Genomic DNA, 24319 nt, shown 5'->3' on the forward strand with positions numbered 1-24319 from the left:
CCGACAAGGAACGTCCTATGAATTCCAGGGAGAGAGATCCTGTGGGAAGGAGGACGGTGGACAGTAGGAGTATGTTTGTATTTGTATATATGTACTAGGCCAATGCAGTGGAGCCTGGTCTCCAGTCATCTTGGATCCTCTTGCCACTGGACCAAGACCTTGCTCTGTCAAGCTCTGTGGTAGCTGGTGTGCAATGGCCACGCCACGTTAAAAGAATTCACACACAGGCAACTTCCACCGCTTAAAATGAAGTTTGGGACCTAGAATGTCAGAACACTCATGGACAATCCCAATAGCAACGTTGTATTGTCATCGTTGCCTGGGAACTCAAAACGCTTTGACAAGACATCACCACCCTAAACGAGATCTGGCATAAAGGGGGAAGGCCAGTTCAGGGAACAAGGTGGTGGTTACATGTTCTTCTGGAGAGGTAGAAGAACGCCACCTCCATGGAGTAGGCTTCGCCACAAAAAATAAGCAAGTTGGCTGCCTCAGACTCCCCTTGCGGGATAAACGAACACCTCATGACTCTTCGGCTCAACCTAGCCCGGAAGCAATGTGCATATGCCCCAACACTGGAAGCTACAGACGAGATCAAAGAGGAATTCTACTCCAACCTTGAAGAATCCCTGTCCCGAGTACCAACGGGCGACAAGCTGATCCGCTTGGCGACTTTAATGCCAGAGCTGGAAAGGACACAAGCCTCTGGAAAGATTTGATCGGCAGAGAAGGGGTAGGGAAAATCAACGCCAATGGTACTCTCCTGCTGACAAAATGCTTAGAACATGGCCTTGTCATAAGCAACACCTTGTTCTGTCAGAAAAACAAGTACAAGATTTCATGGCAACACCCTCGATCGAAGCACTGGCATCTGCTAGATTACGTCATCGTCCGAGCGAGGGAGCGCAAGGACATGCCCATCACCCGTGCCATGACAGGAGCGGACGATTGCTGGACGGACCACCGCTTAATCTGCTCGGTGACATCATCAATATTGCTCAAAAACAGCGACGGCAACAGAAACAATGCCACAGGAAAATCAACGCTGGAGCACTCAGAGACCATGCTAAGAAAGGAGCAAGGATGTCTTACTACAGTTATACAGAGCCTTGGTGAGACCGCTCCTGGAGTATTTTGTGCAGTTTTGGTCTCCTTACATAAGGATTCCCTCTACTTGCCATAGAGGGAATGCAACGAAGGCTCACCAGACTGATTCCTGGGATGGCAGGACTGTCGTATGAGGAGAGATTGGGTCGACTAGGCATGTATTCACTAGAGTTTAGAAGAATGAGAGGGGATCTCATTGAAACGTATAAAATTCTGACTGGGTTGGATAGACTGGATGCGGGATGTTTCCCCTGGCTGGGAAGTCTAGAACAAGGGGTCAGTCTCAGGATTGGGTAGGAAATTTAGGACTGATGAGAAATTTTTACACTCAGAGGGTGGTGAATCTATGGAATTCTCTACCACAGAAGGCTGTGGAGGCCATGTCATTGAATATATTTAAGAGGCAGTTAGATAGATTTCTACAAACAAAAGGCTTCAAGAGGTATGGGGGAAAAGCAGGAATATGCTGTTGAGATAGAGGATCAGCTATGATCATATTGAATGGGGGTGCAGACTCGAAGGGCCTACTACTGCTCCTATTTTCTATGTTTCAAATGCCTCACTACCAACCTGGCGAGTCAAAGTGATCCAGAGACTCAGGGTGCTCATGGCGCCTGGTCTGCCCTCAAGGCCTCCTTAATTAAGATCTGCGAGGAGACACTCGGTCACTCGACCAGGAAACACCAGGACTGGTTCGACGAGAACGACCAGGAGATCCAGGAGTTAAGCTACAAGCGCACGGCATTCTTAAATTGGAAACAGTCTGAAGGCCGAGGTCCAAAAAAAACCTTGCAAAATAAAATACAGATGGTGGGTTGAGAAAGCGCAGGAGATCCAGCAACTAGTCGACAACCATGACGTGTATGGATTATTCAGTGCAGTAATGACCAAGCACCCAAGGTCCTAGCCCATTGTGGTCATAGAATGGAGAAGTTTTAATCAAGGACAGAGAGGCAGTCAGTGCTCGTTGGAAGGAGCACTTTGAAGATCTCCTTAACTGGGACTCTGTCTTCGACACGAGTGTACTCGACTCCATCCGACAGCATACTAAGCGCTACCATCTCAGTCCAACCCCAACCCTAGAGGAGGTTGAAAAGGCCATTCGACAACTGAAGAACAAGGCCTCAGGAGCAGATGGAATACCCGCAGAAGCACTAAAACATGGTGCTTTAAGTTTGGCGCGAATATATGAGGTAATTTCCCTTATTTGGAAGCTTAGCATGCCAGGGGATCTCATACGCCGTAATCGTGACCATCTTCAAGAAAGGAGATTAGTCCGATTGCAGTAATGAGAGGAATCTCCCTGCTGTCTACCACACGGAAAGTTAGCGCAAGAATCCTCCTCAATCATCATCTTCCTGTGGCATAAGAGTTCCTCCCAGAGTCGCAATGCAGATTCCGCCCACTAAGGGGCACAATGGACATGATCTTCACCGCGCAACAAATTCAAGAGAATTCCAGGGAACACCAACTTCTATACATGGCCTTCTTTGACCGAACAAAGGTCTTTGACAATGTCAACCGTGAGGGATTATGGAGTGTACTCTTCAAATTTGGCTGTCCTCAAAAATTTGTCACCATCCTCCACTTTTCCTGATAACATGCAAGCCGTGATCCTGACCAATGGATCCATCACAGACCCAATTAATGTGCGAATCGGGGTGAAGCAAGACTGTCATTGTACCAACGCTCTTCGCGATCTTTCGTGCAGCAATGATACAGCTCACCTTCAAGTTTCCCGCTAGAGTGGAGATAATCTATAGAACGGGAAACGGTTCAACCTCCGTCGCCTTCAGTCCAGATCCAAGGTCGTGCCGTTCTTTTGTACAACATGCAGATGACGCTGGCATCTGCGCTCACTCAGGAGGATGAACTCCAAACCATCGTCAACACATCCAACGCAGTGTACGACAGCATGGGTCTTACACTAAACATCCATAAAACACAAGGTGCTCTATCAACCTGCCCCGCCACACAGTACTGGTCCCCGATTATCAAAATTCATGAGGCCTTGGACAACGTGGACCATTTTCGATACCTCAGGAGCCTACTATCAAACAAGTGCAGACATCGATGATGAAATCCAACACCACCTTCAGTGTGCCAGCACAGCCTTTGGTCGCTTAAGGAAGTGTGTTTGAAGACAAGAACCTTAAAACTGGCACAAAGCTTATGGTCTACAGAGCAGTAGTGATACCTGCCCTCATGTATGCTTCTGAGACATGGACTATATACAGCAGGCACATCAAAGCACTGGAGAAGTATCATCAATGCTGCCTCAGGAAGATCCTGCAAATCCATTGGCAGGATGGGCGCACCGTCAAGTGTCCTCGCGCAGGCCAACATCCCCAGCATCGAAACATTGACAACGCTCGATCAGCTCAGACGGATGGGCCACAGCGTCCTTATGCCCAATACGAGACTCCTAAAGCAAGCGCTCTACTCGGAGCTCCAACAGGGCAAACTAGCCCCAGGTGGGCTGAGGAAACGCTTCAAAGACACTCTCAAAGCCTCCTTGAAGTTCACCATCCCCACGGACACCTGGGAATCCCTGGCGCAACATTGTTCAAAATGGAAGAGAATAATCCGTGAAGGTGTCGAACACTTCAAGTCTCTTCGCCAGGAGCAAGCGGAGACCAAGCGCATACGGCGGAAGTACATGACAACCTAAGCACTTCAAAAAAAACGGCCTTTCAACCAACGTACTTTCAACCACCATCTGTCCAACCTGCGACAGAGCCTGTGGTTGGACTTAAGTCATCGGAGAACTCATTTTTAATGTGGAAGCAAGTCATCCTCGACTCCGAGGGACTGCCTATGATGATGATGATGGATAAATTATAAATCTGAACACCAAGATCCAATAGTATCAGCAACTTAAGATATATAAGTGCAAATTAACAGGGACAGATATAAACTTCACATGTGACACTCCAGGCTTCATGGCACAAACCCATGTACTGTCAAATATATATTTATATATACACATACACACACAACATATCCCAGGGATGCAATGACAATGTCTTAGTGAGTTGAACTGGATAAAGCATCTTCTGCACAAGCCCTTACAGGTGCCATCCCAAATCTTTCTGAAGGCGAAAACACTTGGTATGAGTGCAGATACGAATTGTTGAGTTGTTTTATTTCTCAGACAGCAAGTGAACATAGAGAAACAGTTTATGATTGAATAGAGTTCAATCAGTGCAACTTTTTTTGTATAAAATAATGAACACTCTTCCCTGCATTAATGGGTCATCATGCCTGACCAAAATAATGTTCAACTACTCTCCAGCTTCCTAACCTTTTTAGTCTGAGCAAAAGCCTGTGATAGCAGCCTGCTGTTTAAAGAGCTGACTGTCAGTGTGTGTTTGCCTCAAATGTTATGCCTATGTTCACAACCAGAGAGGGCCTATGCCAGACAACTACCAAGCACACTGGAACTTCCCAACACAATGGGAATCAGAAGCAGCTTTCTAGATCTTTCCAGTGCAAAACAATTTAATGGATTCTCTTTTTTCTTTGACAATCACACATTTATGGAACATGGGACAATGGGCTAAATGTCAAAAGGGAACAGTCCAGGCCTGTTAATTTTATTAAAATTGAAAACAAATTCTGAGATTACAATTATGAACACCATCATAAAGAAACAAAAGTCCAAAGATTAACAATTGATGTATTTTCATATGTGGATGGAAGTCACTGCTTTAGAAAATGAAAACCACCCAAACTAGTTTTACACATGCAAATAAGCTTATTAGCATATTTAACAATTTATTAATTCAGAAAGTTTGGTCCAGACTATCTACATGAAACATTTTCATACCAAATGACATTATCTGAATAGCCACTTTACATCAGAAAGTACAAAGGAAGTAATCACTTTCTTCAACACCACTTCTTTATGTAATAAAGCAACACACGCTGAAAGTGATCATTTTTTTCATTTATTTTGTACAAAAGTTTTGCAGTTAAAGGTATTGTAACAATTTCTACCATAAACATACAGTAAATCTATCAGGCCACTGCGTGCTTTTTTTAATTTTGGGGAGAAAAATAATGATGAACTTTAGCATTGATTAAATGCTATTAAGCAAGGGATTTCTTCTCTTAAAAAAGTTAAAACTGGATTGTAATAGTGTCTTTGAATATTGCTTTCATCATTAACACTGAAAAAAGTTGAAATCTAAATGAGTTTTAAAAAAATTACTTGCTACAACATAACAAGGTCACACAATCAGCCCATTATACTTAACTTGCATACTTATTAGCAGCAATATTTTTCTCATTAATCAATGTGCAACTACATACAACAAAGTCTACGCCAAGTGCAGATTTGTTCCTCACAGCTTTCAACTGAATGGAGGGTAAATATTTTTGATTAGACATTAACATTCACAGGTGACAATAAGTCACCAGAAAACCATCCCCGTCCCCTGAAACATCCCTCTACAAAAATCTGTGCTTCTGGGTTCAAAATTCAGTTGATATAGTCCCACATGCATGAAAGCAATAGATGTACAAGGGTCATAATAAGTTCCAATATGTAATTTAACTTAAAAAAATAAAAATAAAAAAGGAACAGCTCTAAACACCTTTCTGCTACTGTAAACACAAAAAATTGACAGTGCTTCAGCCAACTAGTTATCTCCTATATCTTCCTCGTTCTTTGTCTCTATCTCTGTCTCTCTCCCGCATCCTCTCCCTTTCTCGTTCACGTTCCCTGCCTCGGTCGCGTTCTCTGTCTCGTCGGCTGTCTCGAGGCCGTTCACGCTCTCTCTCTCTTTCCCGTGGTCTACTTCGTCGATTGGTGACAACTGCCTGAGTGCGGCGAAGGAAGTCATCGACTCTCATGTCATAGTCATGCTGTTGGAATGAATAAGTACTGTAATTAAAAAGTGAAATTATCGACCTTGCAAAGATCCACAGCTAGAGCACACCATGTCTGAACAAAATCTCTTCTAGTCATTACTTAAGACTGTATTCCGCTGAAGACTATATCTTTTATACTGTAGCAAAGGTCAGGTTTTTTTAAATCTTGTTCGTTACGGAGCAAGGACAGCAGTGCACTTGACAGTTACCATAGTTCCCTGAAGACAAGGTCAATAATATCACGTAACAAGATACTGTTTACAAAAGTGAGATTATAACTGCATCAACATTCCCTCTGTTCTCTGCCGGTCCCGCGCAGCCCGGGACCAGCTTTTGCAATGTTAAAGTGTGAAGGGGCTGTGCGCCCAAAAGAAAAATTACGGGGAACATTGAACTGCATGCTATGCAAAAACTCCAACAGTTTTTAATAACCCATCATAATGAAAGGTAAGTGACTGGAGCCACAACACAGATCTTCAATTATACTTTCAATTTTAAAAAAAAACAAAAGATTAACAGAGAGTCTGATGGTGAGCACCATAAAAGTGTTCTGCCTAGTGTAAATGTGGGGTGAGATTTTTCTTGACTGATTGAAGTTTATTTATAAATCCCCTTGCTTGTTTTGAGAATTAACCATGCTTAAAAGACATGTTTCAATGATTTCCCCAAATTTACATAGGTCTTTAGGATCCAAATTTTCCCTCACCAATCTTCTCCCTTTTAAAAAAAATCCTAAAGTAAAACTTGAAACACCTAGGTCTTCAAATTGACAATAAAACAGAATTTAATGATTCATTAGCATGATCTGACAAGCTAACTTCCCCCTCCACTCGTGCGTTTATAAAGCATTGTTCTGAACTACAACTGGGGTTCTTTGACTGGAGGGGATAACACAAAGAATTCTGGCATATGAGTAACATAGGAGAAATTGCAGCAATTAGAACACTGTATGGTTAACTTCTTTACAGGCATTGAGGGTCAGATACCAGGTTGGTACTTCAATGCCAGACAGCGATGAAGTGGTTCAAAAACAAAAAGGAGTCCTTTTTTCTTCATGTGGTCAAATATGAGACTTCAATCCTTGTGATAGAACCACACTCCCTATGTGTCTTCTGTAAATTATGAGAGTCTAGATTATATTGATTGTGAAGAAAGATAGCTGTAACACTGCCCCCCCCCAACACCACCACCAGTTACCTCTTTCCACACCCAAAAAAACATTAACTATTATGGTTTTCTGACTTTTAGCCAGCTTCCTATCCATGCTGCCACATATTTTCCATGAGAGCAGAGAAAATCAAGCCCAAATATTTTCTAATGGGCTTAGATGTCTCAGATCCTGGAGTTATGGCCAACTTATTAAATACGACAATCCAAAGAAATTCTCTATCTCAGGCGCTCACTTAACCATGATGCAGAGAAGTTCAGACAGATAGGAAGGCTGAATAAAAGGAAGAATTTAAGATTAAAGTGCCTGATCTTAGTTGAAGTCATATTCTCCCCAATGTTAACTTAAAATTTGTTAGTATTGCACAGATTATATTTCTGTATCATTTAACTGGAACCAACCCATTGCTTATCACAACACTTGATCAAGTAAGTTGCTACTACAATGAGCATCAACTACCAGTATGATAGTTGCAGGAATTTTGCACAAAGAACACCTACTGTACATACCACTCGCTTGTCTCTGTATCTGGCTTCATGTGGGACTGGATGATGTCCAGAATATGGTGGGTGTGCCTGAGGTGGTGGGGGGTGATGTTGGTAATAGGGATGATGTGGAGCCTGCTCCATACCAGGATACGGTGGCTGTAAATTGGAAACACATTTAAACGTTAACACATCATCCTCGCCTTCATTTGTAAGCTTTTTGAAACTACAGTAACTGGCTTTATTGCATCCAATATTAAATTATTGACATTTTATTCCCAACAAAGGACTCACAATCATAAAAAACTGTTTAGCAAGGAAGTGTGCAAACAGCAAAGGACTCCATTAGACTCTAGGTCAACAACACTATGCTCAGCCTAAGGGCAGTCAAGCTTGCTTTTCCCAGCAGGAGGGTGATAAAAGAGGATAATTTAATCTCCAGACTGTACAGACACTGCTGAGTAAGGCATGAATAATGGATAAGTTAGCATCCAGTCTGGTTTATAACTGACTTGTAACCCATCTTTTCATATCACTGTGTAAGTATTTAAAGGATGGGCTGGTAGTTGTAACGCAAGCACACTAAACTCAAGTCTTCACTACAATTGCAATTTCACTTAAAGCATAAGGCTGGGTTGCGAAGTAAAAATTGAGATTTTTTTTTGGGGGGGGGGCGGGGGTCAGGGTTTGAACTGCCTCACCTGCTCCACCAAGAATAACTTTTTTTTTTAAAAAAGGGGTGGAAGAGAAAGGACAGAATATGGAAAAAGTGAGAAGTGTTAAAAGCTCATTACTATTACTTTGACATGCAAACAGCCTTTGCCAGATATAAATACCCAAAGCACAATGATGGTCAAAAGTTCTCTACCAAGTAAAGCATGTCTTTGCAACAACTCACCATTCCCTGCCATGGTGGTGGTGGACCAATGCTGTGATGAAATTCCCTCATATAATCATTGTAGGACTGTGAATAAAAGATGCATTTGTAGATTGAAACCAGGCTTTGAAATGTATTTACCAATACATTAGTATGAATGTTACTGTGATTCAAAGGTTTGAAATTTTACATAAAATAACTTACTCCATTTAAAAACACATCACGTCTAACGCCAGAAAATCGTCTGTTGGGATATAAAGTTTTGAGATGATGAGTGAATTTATGCAAGAGAAACAAAAATGCAAATGAGTGACATGTTCAGTTTAGACAACCTACCTCTCTACTTCTTGGTACCGTGGATCCTTCATGTATCCTGCCCAAATATGAACATATTAACAAGCAAAGTTTTGCATGAGCATTTGCACAGAAAACCATTATATTAGTACAGCTAACACAAACATTTAGACAATTCATGGTTTTACCTTGAAAAAACCTATACTCTCTACCAACCTGCAAAGATCTGTATGCATTTAAAAATACATTTCCACACACACCAGCCTTCAAGATTCCAAATATGTCCAAGAAATCCATTTATACAGCTTGACAGATCATTAAAACTAGGGCACATACCCGCTGTTGTCAACTTTAGTTCACGCCTTTGTCAACACTTACCAGTCACTTGCTGGGTCAGAATATCCCGTTCAATTTTGCTAAGTCAACTCTTATGATATAGCTGCAGGTTCTGGCTCTTAGAAGACTCTGGAACATGTTTCTCCCAAATCCATCTTGTATATATAAAAAATTATTAAGCAAATGTCCATGGACAATGCTACTGGCAATTTATTTTGGCTTTTCCTTGCTTGGAATATTTTGTTTTATAGGAGGGAATGCAGACCACATCCTTGATGGATTCTGATCTGGAAGAGTTACTGAGTTCAACAGCATTGAATTGGTCCCACAGGAGGTGCTTTTTAAACTTAGTATTTTAGCAATTATGCCATTTCATTAAAGCTTTCTGCAGTGTGTTCCTTCCATTATGATAAATCCCTTAAATGAAAACAATGAAGGTATGGGACCAGGAACCCAATATTATAACAATTTTTAAATTTACAGAGACTATAAATTACGAGGGACAAGAATATTGGAATTCTAAATTTAAACCAGCTTTGCAATAAATAGAAAAATGGCAATTCTATTGGGCTGTAATTTGGCCTGAATCGCTTTCATTAATGGGACTTTCAGTATGGGAACCATTCAACTCGGGAGAAAGGCAGCTCAAGTGTAATGAAATATTAAAATGCTCTCTGACCTCAAAATAATCTTTATTATCCCCTCACTTAAATAGAGCATCTTCTGTGTTGAGAGAATTACTTAACAGAAGTATAGATTTTAAACTAGGACAATGTCACTAATTAAAGTAGTACAGGGTTGCAATGAAAGATCAGCCAAACCATCTAACCCAGAGGCCCTATCTAGCTTTCAATATAAAAATCGGAGTTCAAACTTGAAAATAACCACTATGTAGTAATCCGATGGTGTATAATTTGAAGACAGGTTCAGAGCTCCTGGATTTAACTCTGGTAACCCTATCTACCAAATAGGAAACTGTTGTTTCAAGCACAGCTAAACTTTATCACTGCTTTTTAAGAAATGTATTCCCCAAATTTTAATACAAAATTTAGAGATTCAGTCAGAAAGATCGTTCCTTTTACAATTATTTTTTTTAGAGAAACTCAATCCTAACCTTTGTGCCTTATTAAATAGAGAAAACATTCTTGGGTGAATCTGTAAGGTTAATATAGCATTTGTTGTGTCACTGTTATATGCCTGAGGCAAATATGCCATAAGTGTGAAAGCAGAGAGTAGGGGTAAAAAGTAGCTATTCACAGTGGCACAAGGTGGGTAGTAGTGCTCCATAAGGATCAGTACTGGGACCAATGTTGTTCACAATTTACATTAACAATTTAGACTTTGGAATCAAAAACACAATTTTTAAATTTGCGGTTGACACCAAATTGGGGGCGAGTCTGAGGAGGACTTTAACAAATTACAGGAGGACATTAATAAACTTACAGAATAGGCATATAATTGGCAAATGAAGTTCAACACAGATAAATGTGAGGTATTGTATTTTAGTCAGAAGAATAGTGAGGTCACTTATTACTTGGAGGGCGAGAATCTAGGTGTGGTAGAGGAACAACGGAATCTCGGAGTACAAATACACAAATCGATAAAAGTTGCAACACAGGTTAGCAAGGCCATAAAAATGCAAACCAAGCACTAGGGTTTATTTCTAGAGGTATAGAATTGAAAAGGAGGGAAGTGATGCTAAACCTGTAACAAACCTTGGTTAGACCACACAGTATTGTGTACAGTTCTGGTCGCCATGTTGTAAAAAAAGGATATAGAGGCACTGAAGAGGGTGCAGAGAAAATTTACAAGGATAATACCAGAAATGCGAGGATATACAAATCAGGAAAGGATGAACAGGCAGGGTCTCTTTTCTCTTTTTAAAAAAAAAGGCTGAGGGGTGATGTATTAGAGGTCTTTAAAATTATGAAAGGTTTTGATAAGAGCGGAGAGAGAATGTTTCCACTTGTAGGGAAGAGCATAACTAGAGGCCATCAATATAAGATCGTCACCAAGAAATCCAATAGGGAATTCAGAAGAAAATTCTTTACCTAGAGTGGTGCGATTGTAGAACTCGCTAATACAGGGAGTGGTTGAAGTGAATAGTATAGATGCATTTAAGGAAAGGCTAGACTAGCATGAGGGAGAAGGGTACAGAGAGTTATGCTGATAGATTTAGATGAGGAAAGACGGGAAGAGGCTCAAGTGGAGCATAAACGCCGGCATGGACTGGTTGGGCCGAATGGCCTGTTTTTGTGCTGTATATCCTATGTTAAATAAATTGATAAGCAAATAAGAGCGGCATTTGCAACGTGCAGTACCTAACTGATAACCTAACTGCGCAAGACTCAAATCTCAACCCATTTCACTGAATAAGGCTATCTGCAGATTTTAGCACTAGCAACAGGTTAATCTTCATCCTCCGGGTCAGACTTCCAAAACCTTTTTCTATAAGCAGACTCTATACTAACAAGCATTGGTTTCTGAAATAGCATTCTTTTATTAATCTGCACTAATTTACTCTTTTACTAACCGTTTTAAACCTTCTGTTCACAGTCAAAGTCCAAACACACAAATATTTTAGGGAGGCACTCCATTCATTTCAGAGTTAATTACATAAAATCAGTTGCAGCATTATGCAAATGGGGAGCCTTAGTTCTTGCTTAAAAATACAAAACGTTCCATAGCCATTTAATCTAAAGCAGTACCATGGATCAAGTTTCTCATATTTTTTTCTTGAACAATGAGTAAATTGCCGATGGCCTTGCCCACGGTCAGATGATGAATACTATTTTTTCCCTATGTAAGATAACAATAGAGCTGCAGATGTACCTCACCGCCTAGTGGCCAGAGCCTGCAGCTACATAAAGTTTGATATAGAAAAATTTTAGCAAAAGCAACAGACAATGATAAATGCCGAAGTGACAACAAGAGGTAAGGCTTGTGGATAGCAAGCAAGTGTCCTGTGCAAAGCAGAAATATACTCAAACCTTTTTATGTAACAATTTTCCTGTTGCTTACATGTGTATATATATATATATATATATATATATGCGCGTGTGTATGTAGGTGTGTCAAAACCTAAACTCTTCAACCAATAGTTCTCAAGCTAGCAAAACTCAAGAATGGAATAAACAGGAGGGCATTTCATTTTGCTGGCTAGGATCTGTGAACAAATTGAACCTACGAAAAATGTAACCTCTTAGTAGAAGGTTCTTTCATTCTATGCAATGTCAGAACGATTTTCACATTGAGCATAAAAAGTTAACATTGTGTTTCAAGTTCAAGGGGATAGATTTCTGAGTGCAGAACGTCTCATGACAGTAGCACATTTCTGAATTTGGACAGAGATCGCCACACTTCTGACATTCTGCTCATTAAAGTGAATGAGTGGAAGATTGTGTGGGGCATGTTGACCTGCACATCCGAATTCCCCAAATCAGTTACACTATGCAAAGTTCTGCTAAAGGAGCATTAATATATAAAATCTCCAAAATGACTTGTGGGGAAGGTAGCACACAAACAAAATAGAAGCAAAAAGTGCTGGAAATACTCAGCAGGTCAAACAGCAGCTGTGGAGAGAGAATCAATTAATGTTTCAGGTCGATGACCTTTCATCAGATGCTCTGATGAATGGTTATCAACTGAAACGTTAACTCTGTTTCTCTCTTTACAGATGCTGCCTGACCTGCTTAGTATTTCCAGTACCTTCTGTATTTATTTCAGATTTCCAGCACTGCAGTATTTTGCTTTTGTACTTAAACAAAATAGGTTCAGTTGCTGCAGTATTCATTTTCCATCGTGTTGAATCACACCAGGCAATATCCTCAACAGGACTTTCAAAAATATTTGGCCGGCACTCCTTAGTGATGAATACAATTGGTGAAAAGCATTTAACCCACTACTTTTACAACAGGCAGTTCTGAAAGTGTAGCATTTCCGAACTGTATAAAGATTCAAAGCTGTAAGCATATCAGTCTTCAAATCATATTTCCAACTCGTGTTATTTCTGGCAATTTAAGTACAGTACAATCCAAATACCCAAATTATATTGAATTTTGTAAATAAAATCATAGACCAAAATCAAAGTTTTATTAATATGAGTGATATTAACAAAAGATAATATTTCAGGAAGGACATTAAGGCCTTAGAGTGCAGATGAGATTTACTAGAATGGTGCCAGAGATGAAAGACTTTGGTTAAGTGGAGACTCTAGAGAAACTGGGACTGTTCTCCTTAGAGCAGAGAAGATTAAGCAGAGATTTGATAGGTGTTCAAAATCTTCGAAGGGTTTCTTGGGATTTAAAAAAGGAGAAACTGGTTTCCAGTGGCAGAAGGGTCAGCAACCAGAGGACACAGATTTAAGGTGAATGGCTAAAGAACCAGAAGCGGCATGAGGAAACATTTCTTTTAACGCAACGATTTGTTGCAATCTGAAAAGCACTGCCTGAAAGGATGGCTGAAGCAGATTAAATAGTAACTTTCAAAAGGGAATTGGATAAATAATTGAAACTAACTAAAAACCCTACAATGGCAGTGATAATTTCTCTGCACTCCTCCAATTCTGGCCTTATATGCATCCCCGATTTTAATCTCACCACCGCTGGCAGCTGTGCCCTCAGCTGTTTAGGCCCCAAGCTCTGGAATTCTCCCGAAACCTCTCTGCCTGCCTCTCTTCCTTTAAGCCATTCTTTAAACGTACCTCGCCTTTCCTAATATCCCATGTGGCTCAGTAACAAATGTTGTTTGATAACATGTCTGAAGCAACTTGGGATGTTTTACTATGTTAGGTGCTATATAAACGAAAGTTGTCCACACATAATAGTGTAGTGCTTATGGCAGTGGACTAGCTACCCAGTGGTAGCAAATTCAAATCCCACCACGGGAAGTTACAAAATAACAACTGATTCATCGGGAAAGAGTGTGATTGAACTTCCACACAATGAACAATACTACTATTTAATCTGCTGTTTAGATACCAAGAACAATTTGTTTTAAGTTAACAGTAATGTGTTACTCAAGTCAACTATAATATCCAGGTTTTAGAATTCAACCAGCTACACCCAGACTATTCAAAGGGTTTAACTTTATCTAACCTGTTGTTGAAAGCTTCAGGTATTTCACTTTTCATTACTTACCTTTATATTGGCTACATCTGCTTAACACCTTTTAGCTTTCACTGCTAACTGCAAACATATCTTAAATCATGGTCAGTCAACAGCACTAACCATATACCTGAAATGGAGAGAAATCTGTACAGCACGTTATATGCTTGCACTTACCTGAAATTTCTATGATGCATGATTATATTTTATTAGGAAACGTGAGGATTCCATGTAGCACGATTTGAATGGGAAACTTGAGCAAGTGTACACAGACTCATGACTGCAACTACACAGCACAATATACTTGACTTTGTCCATTCAAGTATATCTGCAAATCATACAATTGCAGTTGAGTTAGGGTAGACTTCATTCAAATGCCACATTTCTAACTCAAAAACTTCAATATGCTACAAGATAATGACCTGGTCTTTGTGAGAATTCTGGTGGGTAGTCAATCCTTGGTCTCTTTCTGGTGTTATAAGAGTCAAAATCTTCTGCTCGACGCCTATGTAAATTAGGTAAACAGAATTATTATGAAACAACGTGATGAATACAATTGAAAAGCTGACAAAATGTAAAAAAAAACTTTTATAAAAAAGGTAGCAATCAAGAAATGCAAACATATAATGGGTTTGTTTTTTCCTGTGCTTCATTAATCAGAATTACTGTACCAATGAAACAGTTCATCAACTTGATCAGGTGAATTTTTGTATTTTGAGACATTTAACTCAGTGCATACCATGTCTTGCTAACAGTGCATTAAACCCAGTTTTTTTTTTAAAAAAGGATTTCTAAATCACTCATTTTAAAATAGTGCAGAAAGGCTACAGTTAAAACTAGATCATCAGATCTCAAAAAAATTTGAAGAAAGTTAATCAAATTTGAGCACACAAAAGTGACTAGCTATATTCCTGGTGGCTCGATTTTAATATAATGATGGCAACAGAAAGCTTACTTAAAAACTGCCACAAATTTTCATTAAGTTGCAATGCAAAATACAAGTTATCACATGAACACAAAGGGGTGTATCTTTTGTTCATTCTTATTAATGACTCTGGCTGGTTAATAGTTCAGAATTTTCAAATATTTTATACAGTACTAGAGATTTGAAATACAATGGTCCAAACATAATTTTATCCCCACAAAGAAAGACGTAGATTTATATAGTGCTTTTCACGACCACCAGACGTCTCGAAGCGTTTTACAGCCAATGCAGTACTTTTGGAGTGTAGTCACTGTTGTAATGTGGGAAACGCGCAGCCAATTTACACCCAAGCAAGCTCCCACAAACAGCAATGTGATAATGAGCAGATAATCTGTTTTTGTTATGTTGATTGAGGGATAAATATTGGCCAGGACACCAAGGCTTCTTCAAAATAGTGCCATGGGATCTTTTACGTCCACTCAAGAGCAGATGGGACCTTAGTTCAACGTCGCATCCGAAAGACGGCACCTCCAACAGTGCAGCACTCCCTCAGCACTGCACTGGACTGGAGTGTCAGCCTAGATTTTGCGCGCTTGGGACTTGAACCCACAACATTCTGACTCATCGGCGAGTGTGCTATCTACTGAGCCATGGTTGACACAAAAAGGAAGAAGTCACCGAGACCCAACTTTCAAATTACAACAAACAACCTGTTCTTTTTTTTTTATAAAACAGCTTATCAAGGAAAAAAAACAAAATCCTTAATTTTACCTATTCTCTTCCTGCTACACAGGACATGCACTGTCAGTTCTAAAATTCACATTTGTATTATTATGGATGCAACAAGTGAATAAATAGTGGTGAAAAGATCAAGAAATTCAAATCTTATTCACACAATGGGATTCATTCAAGTGTGCAATTTAAGGTCACATTTGATCCCGATTGTCTCCATGGGGAAAAAACATTAACACACAAAAACCTTAAACAAAATGCCTTGGAAGTCTTGATAGCCCAAAACCAACAGGAAAGGTGATGTCAGTTATGTTCATACTAAATTACTTTTCTCCAGCTTTCTGTTGCATATGTTTTTATATATTATTTAAAATAAAAAATTAAGCATAACAGAGCTTTCACGGTAAGAAAAATTCATTAATTCTACATCAATTCTTGCTACTGAATTGAGATGCAAGCAGTTACAGTTTGGACATCAACTCCACATTATAGATTAACCAACATTTGCATTAAAGCTCCAAAATGATCAGGTACAACTACCAAATGCGACATTGCAAATGTACGGGTAATGCCCATTAACTATTTGAATAGAGCAGACATTTGAGAGACTGTATGCAAGCATTAGTAATAAGGAAGGAGCTGATTAATCCAATGTCTAAATAGGTTACCCAATTTTGACCAGCAGAAATTATAGTTTGATATTTTGGCAAATGAAAGTTGACTCACAGTAACAAATTAATAGGATGCATCAACCCAGTAACTCAAGAGTAATGAAGAAAAAGTGGATTTTTCTTACCCTATTATTCAAAACAAAACAAGGGCAACAACAGCAAGTTCATATAAAAATGCTGGTTAAAGGAAGAACATACCGCTTCTTGTAGTTGATTTTTGACCACACAACGAAGGTTTTAATTTTGACAGTAAAGTTCATAAAGCAGTCCCAACTAATGACTTATGATGTGTGAGCCACAAACATAAAAGGAGGGCCTGGCAGGCTGAGTAGAGGTGTTGCGGTAGCAATGCTATTGCAGTCCAGTGCAAAAAAATAAATTCCATTCACAAAGACCTTTAAAATAGCAGTGAACCCCTTGGTTCAGAACTTCAAAAGACAGCTGGCCGCACAGTCCATAATAGCCACAAAGAGAAGGGCACTGCCAGGTTTCCTCCTACCTAATCGACAGTCCACTACATCACTGAAATGGGCCACTGTTGGATTATTTTCTACCTACCACAGGTGCTTTTCATAAAAGGAAACATTTGTCAAAGGCTGCAACCCAGAAAACTACATCAATCCATAGTCCTTTGACAGAGTGGAGGGTATTGGAAGACTTAAATCTGTCGTTTGGTAGTTGGCTACAGGCAAAAGCACTAAGCAGAGTGGTTACATCAGTTCTTTGAAATTCTCCGCTTTTTTCACCGTGTTAACACCCATTTTCTCCCCCCAGGATTAGGAGGGAAACTGTATACTGTTCATAAGCAGTGCTCAGCGAGGTAGCTTCAAACTGTAAACGTCCAGAGGCACTGTGGACATCTAGGAAGATCGCACACGGACTCAGCAACATCCACTCTCTGGTTTGTTGCCAGGTCTCCAAGGGCCATCGATTTTTCCCTTTTAAAAAAAACCTAACCACGTGGATGCTTTCAGAAGCTCAGCAGCTTGATGGAAATATATTCACTGTGACTAATTTTTTTTAAAGGAATACTTTCAATAGGTGTATGCGTCACGGTGACCAGGGTGTAGCACCAAGTGAAAGAGTCCCATATTTAATGCTCTTCTTGACCAAGATAAAATAACTTAACCCAAAATGAGATGTCATCTTCTGCAAAATTAATAGATACTGATCCTTTTAAAGTCCCAGAGCACATTATTATCCACAGGAATACACCTGAAAGAAAAGGCTTTCACAAGATATTATAAAAGCAAGTTTACCATTAAAAATATGTAATTTACACGCCACCTACCACACCAAGATTTAATTACTTCTACACAATACCTCAAACTCCCTCCACCCCAGTTTATGTACAGAATGTACCACTCTCTGTACTCATATATTGGAAACAATATAATCACCCCATTTCTTTATTACAGTTCATTCTGGACATTTATGCTTTAACCACGTATGGCTCCGCTCTTTTACTCTTGAAGACGAAAAGCCACTGCGAAAGCACCCACAGCGGTCAGGGGTAGGCTGTGCAATCCTCACTGAAGCCACAGACTAGTCCATGCAGCTTGGCATGAGGATTTTAAAGTGATCTTCTGTATCGCTGGTACCATGAATGGTGGGTGACTCTTAGTGCTCCATCATGTTATTCCAATACAAGTGCCTACTATCAGTCCAAAGAACGTTTCTAACCTTCCCACTTCCCGGACAGGATCACGCCGAGAAGGCCGCCCTCTTGATCGTGGCTGAGAATGCACTCTTCTCTTGTGCCGCATTTTATGAATGAACTGATACAAGTCAATGCTTTCATCCGGTGGAAACAGAAGACAAAGCTGTGTGCCACATTCGGGTTCAATTTCCTACAAAAAAATATACCAATGACACACAAAAAAAAACAGGCAATTTCAAGTCTGTAGTAAGTCTGAAAAGTTAAGATTTGTATACCTGCCCATCCCGTCCAATTTTAACTGGTTTGTTTTCATTCCACAGGTTTACAAGATGCCCAGTTTTTGTGAACGGCAACTCACGTCTGGAAAAATAATGTTTTAAATATAAATAAGTATAAGGGTGAAATATTCTATCTCATGCAAATGAAACAGCAAATTGTTCATTTACAGATCATGGAACAACTTGCTGCCATTCATGCAGCTATTTTTAAATTCCTAATTTTATTTTTCTTGAAAAATATTTCATCCCCCTTCTTGGGTCTTCTCAGCCTTGAAAGAAGACATGTTATTTACTTGTTCTCAGTCAATTCACCTCTTCACCTAGGCACAAGGAGGAATGCAGGGAATATAATGTGAATAGGAATATTAACCATGATTAAATTTAAGGATGGGGATGAATACTTCAGTCCAGTACTAACGGACTGCAACATTGAGATGCCATTTCTCAGAGGAGACAAATCTGTTCAGGTGTACATTAAAGATACGACACATATATTTTGAAAAGCGGGAAGTTCCCCCAGGATTCTGGCCAAAGTAGGAAGGGAAGAGAGCAGCATATATATATACTCTATGAATGGTGCGGAAATAACTCAGGATTATGCCTTGGTTATGTAGACTTGACTATCCCAATACTCTTCAGACCAGCCTCCCATCTTCCACCCTACATAAACTTATGCTGCCTGGAATTCAACTCGCACCAAGTCTTGGTCACCCATCAAGCCTGTGCTTGATTGCCTACACTGGCTGCTGGTCAGACAACCTCAATTTTAAAATCCTCATCCTGCTTTTCAAATCACTCCATGTCCCTCCATATCTCTAACCTCCTCCAGTCTACAAGCCTTTGAGATCTCTGCGCTCGTACAATGGTGGAACTGCTTTCAGCTGCTTGGGCCCCAAGCTCTAAAATTCCTTCCCTGAACCTTTCGGCCTCTCGCGCCTCCTTTAAGATCCCCATAAAACCTATTTGACCAAGCTTTAGGTCATCTGTAATATCCCCTTATGTGGCTCGGTGTAAAGTTTTTTTTGATAGCGCTCTTGTTTTTTACTACATTACAGGAGATATGAACTCATTGAATGGCGGTGCAGGCTAGAAGGGCCGAATGGCCTACTCCTGCACCTATTTTCTATGTTTTCTATATATAAATGCAAGTTGTTGCTGATAAATGATGATGATTTAGAGGTCAAAGTAGATATGATAATTAACACGTGAAGCAACTGCAAAACACCAAACAAAGCAAATAGAATTCTGAACTATAAAGGCAAAACAGCAGAGTACAGGTCAGGGGAGGTAATGCTGCAATGGTATTGTGCACTAATCAAAACATATCTTAGTAGTGTCCACTTCTGGTCATCAAGACACAAGAGACACGCAAGCATTCGAGAAAATGCAGGGAAAAGCCATGATATTGATCCACAGTATCTTGTGCATCTCCTTCCCTTCATCCCACGTCTGGTAGCTGTGTCTTCAGCTGTCTACACCCCACTCTGGAGGTCCTTTCTTCAACACCCCCACATCTCCTCCTTAAAATCCATCTCTCTGACCAAGTTTCTGATCACCCCTCCCTTGGCAGGGCAACTTTTAAAAAGTTACACCGCTGAAGCACTGTGGTATATTTTCCTATATTAAAGACAAGTTGTTGCTGTTGTTGTCAGAGGCCCAAGATGTGAGGAAAGACGGGAGAAACTTAGACTTTTCATCCATGTAAAGAGACTGGGTGTCAGCTTTTTAAGATAGGTTTAAGATAGCAGCGAGTAGAAATAAATGGGTAATTTTCAGGATGACATGCTGTAACTAGTGGGGTACCACAAGGATTAGTGCTTGGGCCTCAGCTATTTATAATTTAGATCAAGGACTTAGATGAGGGGACTGAGTGTAATGTATCCATGTTTGCTGACAATACAAAGCCAAGTGGGAAGGTAATTTGAGAGGAGAATGCAAAGAGACTGCAAAGGGATATAGACCAATTAAGTGAGTGGGCAAGAACATGGCAGATGGAATATAACAGAAATGTGAAATTATCCATTTTGGTAGGAAAAATAGAAAAGCAGAATATTTTTTTTAATGGAGACTGGGAAATGTTGGTATTTAGAGGGACCTGGGTGTCCTTGTGCACGAATCACAAAGTTAACATGCAGGTACAGCAAACAATTAGGAAAGCAAATGGTATGTTGGCCTTTATTACAAAGGATTGGTGTGTAAGAGTAAAGAAGCCTTACTGTAATTATAGAGGGCCTTGAGACCACACCTGGAGTATGATGTACAATTTGGTACCCTTATCCAAGGAAGGATATATTTGCTGAAGAGGGTGTGCAACAAAGGTTCACCAGACTGATTCATGGGATTGTCATGCGAGGAGAGATTGAGGAGACAAGGCCTATATTTAGAATTTAGAAGAATGAGAGGTGAGCTCATTGAAACATAAAATTCTTACAGGGCTTGACAGGGTAGATGCTAGGAGGATGTTTCCCCTGGTTAAGAGTGTCTAGAACCAAGGGTCAGAGGCTCAGAATAAGGAGTTGGCCATTTCGGACCAAGATGAGGAGATATTTCCTCACTCAAAGGATTGCGAATCTTTGGAATTCTCTACCTCAGAAGGCTGTGGATGCTCAGAGTATATTGAAGACAGCGATCAATAGATTTTTGGATATTAAGAGAATCAAGGGATATGGGGATAGTGTGGGAAGGTGGAGTTAAGGAAGATCAGCCATGATCTTGTGCAGGGGCTTTCTGGAAGGATAAAGATAGGCCAAAAAGTCTTCTTGACCCATATTTATCATGATCCTATGAACAAACAACATGACTACCCTTAGATTTTCCCTCTTCCCCCATAAAGTGATTAGCTTGTACTCAGCACAACCCAAACAGGCAGACTGCTAGCAGAATCCCACATTGCACCATTCCATAGCAGACTGCAGCTCAGATATCTACTTTTAATGTTTTTGAATTGGTTGTTGCTTCTATTAGTTCATAGTACCTGCAAATCCAGTCAATTTTGAAGACGCCGCCTAACATTTTTGCGTTCATTCCTGCAGGCAGCACCCAGTGTATCGGAGACCCTCCATGGTGTGATTCTGATGAAAGTCTAGCAAATCCTGCAAAGTGATGTTTATTAAAAGCAAGTTACATACAATTAATGGATGCCATCCACCTATATATTATGCTCATGTTTATACCATGTATTATACATTTAATTCACTTTCTATTCAGTTTCAGGTATGAATTTTTAATTCAATATATTGTGTCTTGAGCATCAAGCCATTAGTGAGATATGAATTACTGGAAACAGGACCACAGCAGGCATTCCTATTCCCAAGTAACATTCACTCAACTACTGCCAATATTTTGTAACTAAACGTATAAATATTGAGTGATTTGCATTGAACGGAATTATAGTTTGGTGGGGGTGGGTTGTGGGGAGAGAGATAGAGCGCGCGAGAAAATACTAGCTGGTAAGAAATTGTGCTGACTTAATATTCACAAATGCCCCATCTAGCAAATAAACATTTGATTTAACCACCAACAACTTGTTCATATTCCCAGCATATGCATAGAGTTTATATGCCTGCCATTTTGAATACAACTATAAAATTGGCAATCTATGGAATGATGCTGGTGTCCAGCGGAGAAGATCTTTTGGGATGGTTCTACACAACAGGGATGGAAAATTTCAAAAGAACAATGATTTTTTTTTAATTAATCGTGCATGGACATGAAATTCACTCGGATTATGGTTTTCTCCGCTAACTATAGTGATTTGTAAATTTTGTGCATTTCTTCCAAAAAACTAGAATAAAATTCTTTAAGAAATCAAAAAGATTTCTGGCAAAACAGTTTTCTTCTACATTAAGTTTCTCATTTCGAGAAAAAAAAAGGAAATTACACCAGGACTGTATTAACTGCTTTCCCCCACAGAAAACACTACAAAATTTACCCCAGTACTCAATTTCCTCACCCTGAAACTTCCCACTTTCTCGAACAGAGAATATCAGTATAACGCTCCGAGCATCTCTGAATGCTGTGTTGAGCTTCTTCTCGTTCACTGGCAGTGTTGACCATACACCCTAATAGGAGAAAAAACACAGGGGGTGGGAAGAAATTACACATTAAAGTTAATTATCCACACAGCTGTGGCATATTCAGATCAGTGAATGATACATTTTAACAAGTTGGAAAGCAAACTTTTGAACCCAATGGATGTTTACATTTAATGCACAATTCTCAGCTGAAACCAATCTAGGTATCTATGTGGGGATGGCCTTTGGCAACGATACCAACAGCATAACGGGAACAGATCAGTTTGTCGTGAAAACATAACTCTTGCACTGCCTCCCCCCATTCCTTCACAGTACTGGAGAAATTGATGGGACTAAAAGCCGACAAACCCACTGGACCCGATGGCCTACACCCTATAGTTTTAAAAGAGGTGGCTGCAGAGATAGTGAATGCATTGCTTGTGATCTTCCAAAATGCCCTAGATTCTAGAACATCTGCTTGAAAAGGTAGAAAACGTAACCCTGCTATTCAAGGAGGGAGAGAAAATAGGGAACTATAGCCAGTTAGTTTGACATCAGTCGTAGGGAAAATGCTAGAATCCATTATTAGGGACGTGGTTACAGAGCACTTAGAAAATCACAATATGATTGGGCAGAGTCAACACAGATTTATGAAAGGAAAAGTGTTTGACAAATCAGTTAAGAGTTTTCTGAGGTTGTAACCAGCAGGGTGGATAAGGGGGGGACCACTGGATGCAATGTATTTGGATTTTCAGAAAGCATTCGATAAGGTACCACACAGGAGTTAAGTACACAAAACTAGGGCTCATGGGATTAGGGGTAATATATTAGCAGGGATTGAGGATTGGTTAACGGACAAAAAACAGTAGGAATAAATGGATCATTTTCAGGTTCACAGGCTATAACTAGTGGGGTACCGTAAGAATCAGTGCTTGCGCCTCAGCTATTTACAATCTACATCAATGACAGATGAGGGGACAGAGTGCAACGTATCCAAGCTTGCCCACGATACAAAGTTAGTTGGGAAAGTAAGCTGCGAGGAGGACACAAGGAGGCTGCAAAGGGATTTTGACAAGGTTCAGTGATCAGGCAAAGACATGGCAGATGGACTCTGATGTCAAGTGTAAACTCATCCATTTTGATGGGAAAAAAATAGAAAAGTAGAATATTTTTTAAATGGAGAGAGACTAGGAAATGTTGGTATTCAGAGATACACAAATCACAGAAAGTTAACATGCAGGTACAGCAAACAATTAGGAAAGCAAGTGGCATGTTAGTCTTTATTACAAATTGATTGGAGTACAAGAGTAAAATCTTGCTACAATTATATAGGGCCTTGGTGAGACTACATTTGGAGCACTGTGCACAGTTTTGGTCTCCTTAACCAAGGAAGGATATACTTGCCTTAGGGGTGCACTGCAAGTTTACTAGGTTGATTCCTGGGATGAGGTGATTGTCCCATGAGGTGAGATTGAGTGGACTCGGCATATGTTTTCTCAAGTTTAGATCTCATTGAAACATAAAATTCTTAAGGGCGTGACAGGTAGATGCTGGGAAGATGTTTCCCCTGGCTGGGGAGTCTCGAACTGAACTCGGGGTCAGTGTCAGAACAAGGGGTCGGCCATTTAGGACTGAGATGAGGAGAAATTTCTTCACTTAAAGGATGAGCTTTGGAATTCTCTACCCCAGAGCTGTGGATGTGCAGTCACTGATTATATTCAAGACAGAGATCAATAGATTTTGGGATAAGGGAATCAAGGGATATGGGAACAGTAGAGTTGAGGCAGATGATC

General features: G+C 40.1%; 1 protein-coding gene across 4 annotated transcripts in view; it reads right to left on the reverse strand.

Annotated features, from left to right (window-relative positions):
• Positions 1-4590: 4590 nt before the first annotated feature.
• Positions 4591-24319, reverse strand: part of ythdc1 (YTH N6-methyladenosine RNA binding protein C1) — a 43600-nt gene continuing 23871 nt past the window's right edge. For all 4 annotated transcript variants that reach the window (XM_070886226.1, XM_070886218.1, XM_070886211.1 and 1 more), the window contains 10 exons: positions 22466-22574; positions 21488-21605; positions 18511-18595; positions 18259-18425; positions 14670-14752; positions 8849-8885; positions 8717-8756; positions 8534-8599; positions 7660-7794; positions 4591-5976 (listed from right to left, as the gene is read on the reverse strand). In XM_070886226.1, the coding sequence (XP_070742327.1) occupies positions 5755-5976; positions 7660-7794; positions 8534-8599; positions 8717-8756; positions 8849-8885; positions 14670-14752; positions 18259-18425; positions 18511-18595; positions 21488-21605; positions 22466-22574 (1062 nt within the window). In that variant the 3' untranslated portion in view covers positions 4591-5754. The remainder of the gene's footprint in view (positions 5977-7659; positions 7795-8533; positions 8600-8716; positions 8757-8848; positions 8886-14669; positions 14753-18258; positions 18426-18510; positions 18596-21487; positions 21606-22465; positions 22575-24319) is intronic.

The sequence above is a fragment of the Pristiophorus japonicus genome, chromosome 1 (genome assembly GCF_044704955.1).
Source record: "Pristiophorus japonicus isolate sPriJap1 chromosome 1, sPriJap1.hap1, whole genome shotgun sequence".
Lineage (NCBI taxonomy): Eukaryota > Metazoa > Chordata > Chondrichthyes > Pristiophoridae > Pristiophorus > Pristiophorus japonicus.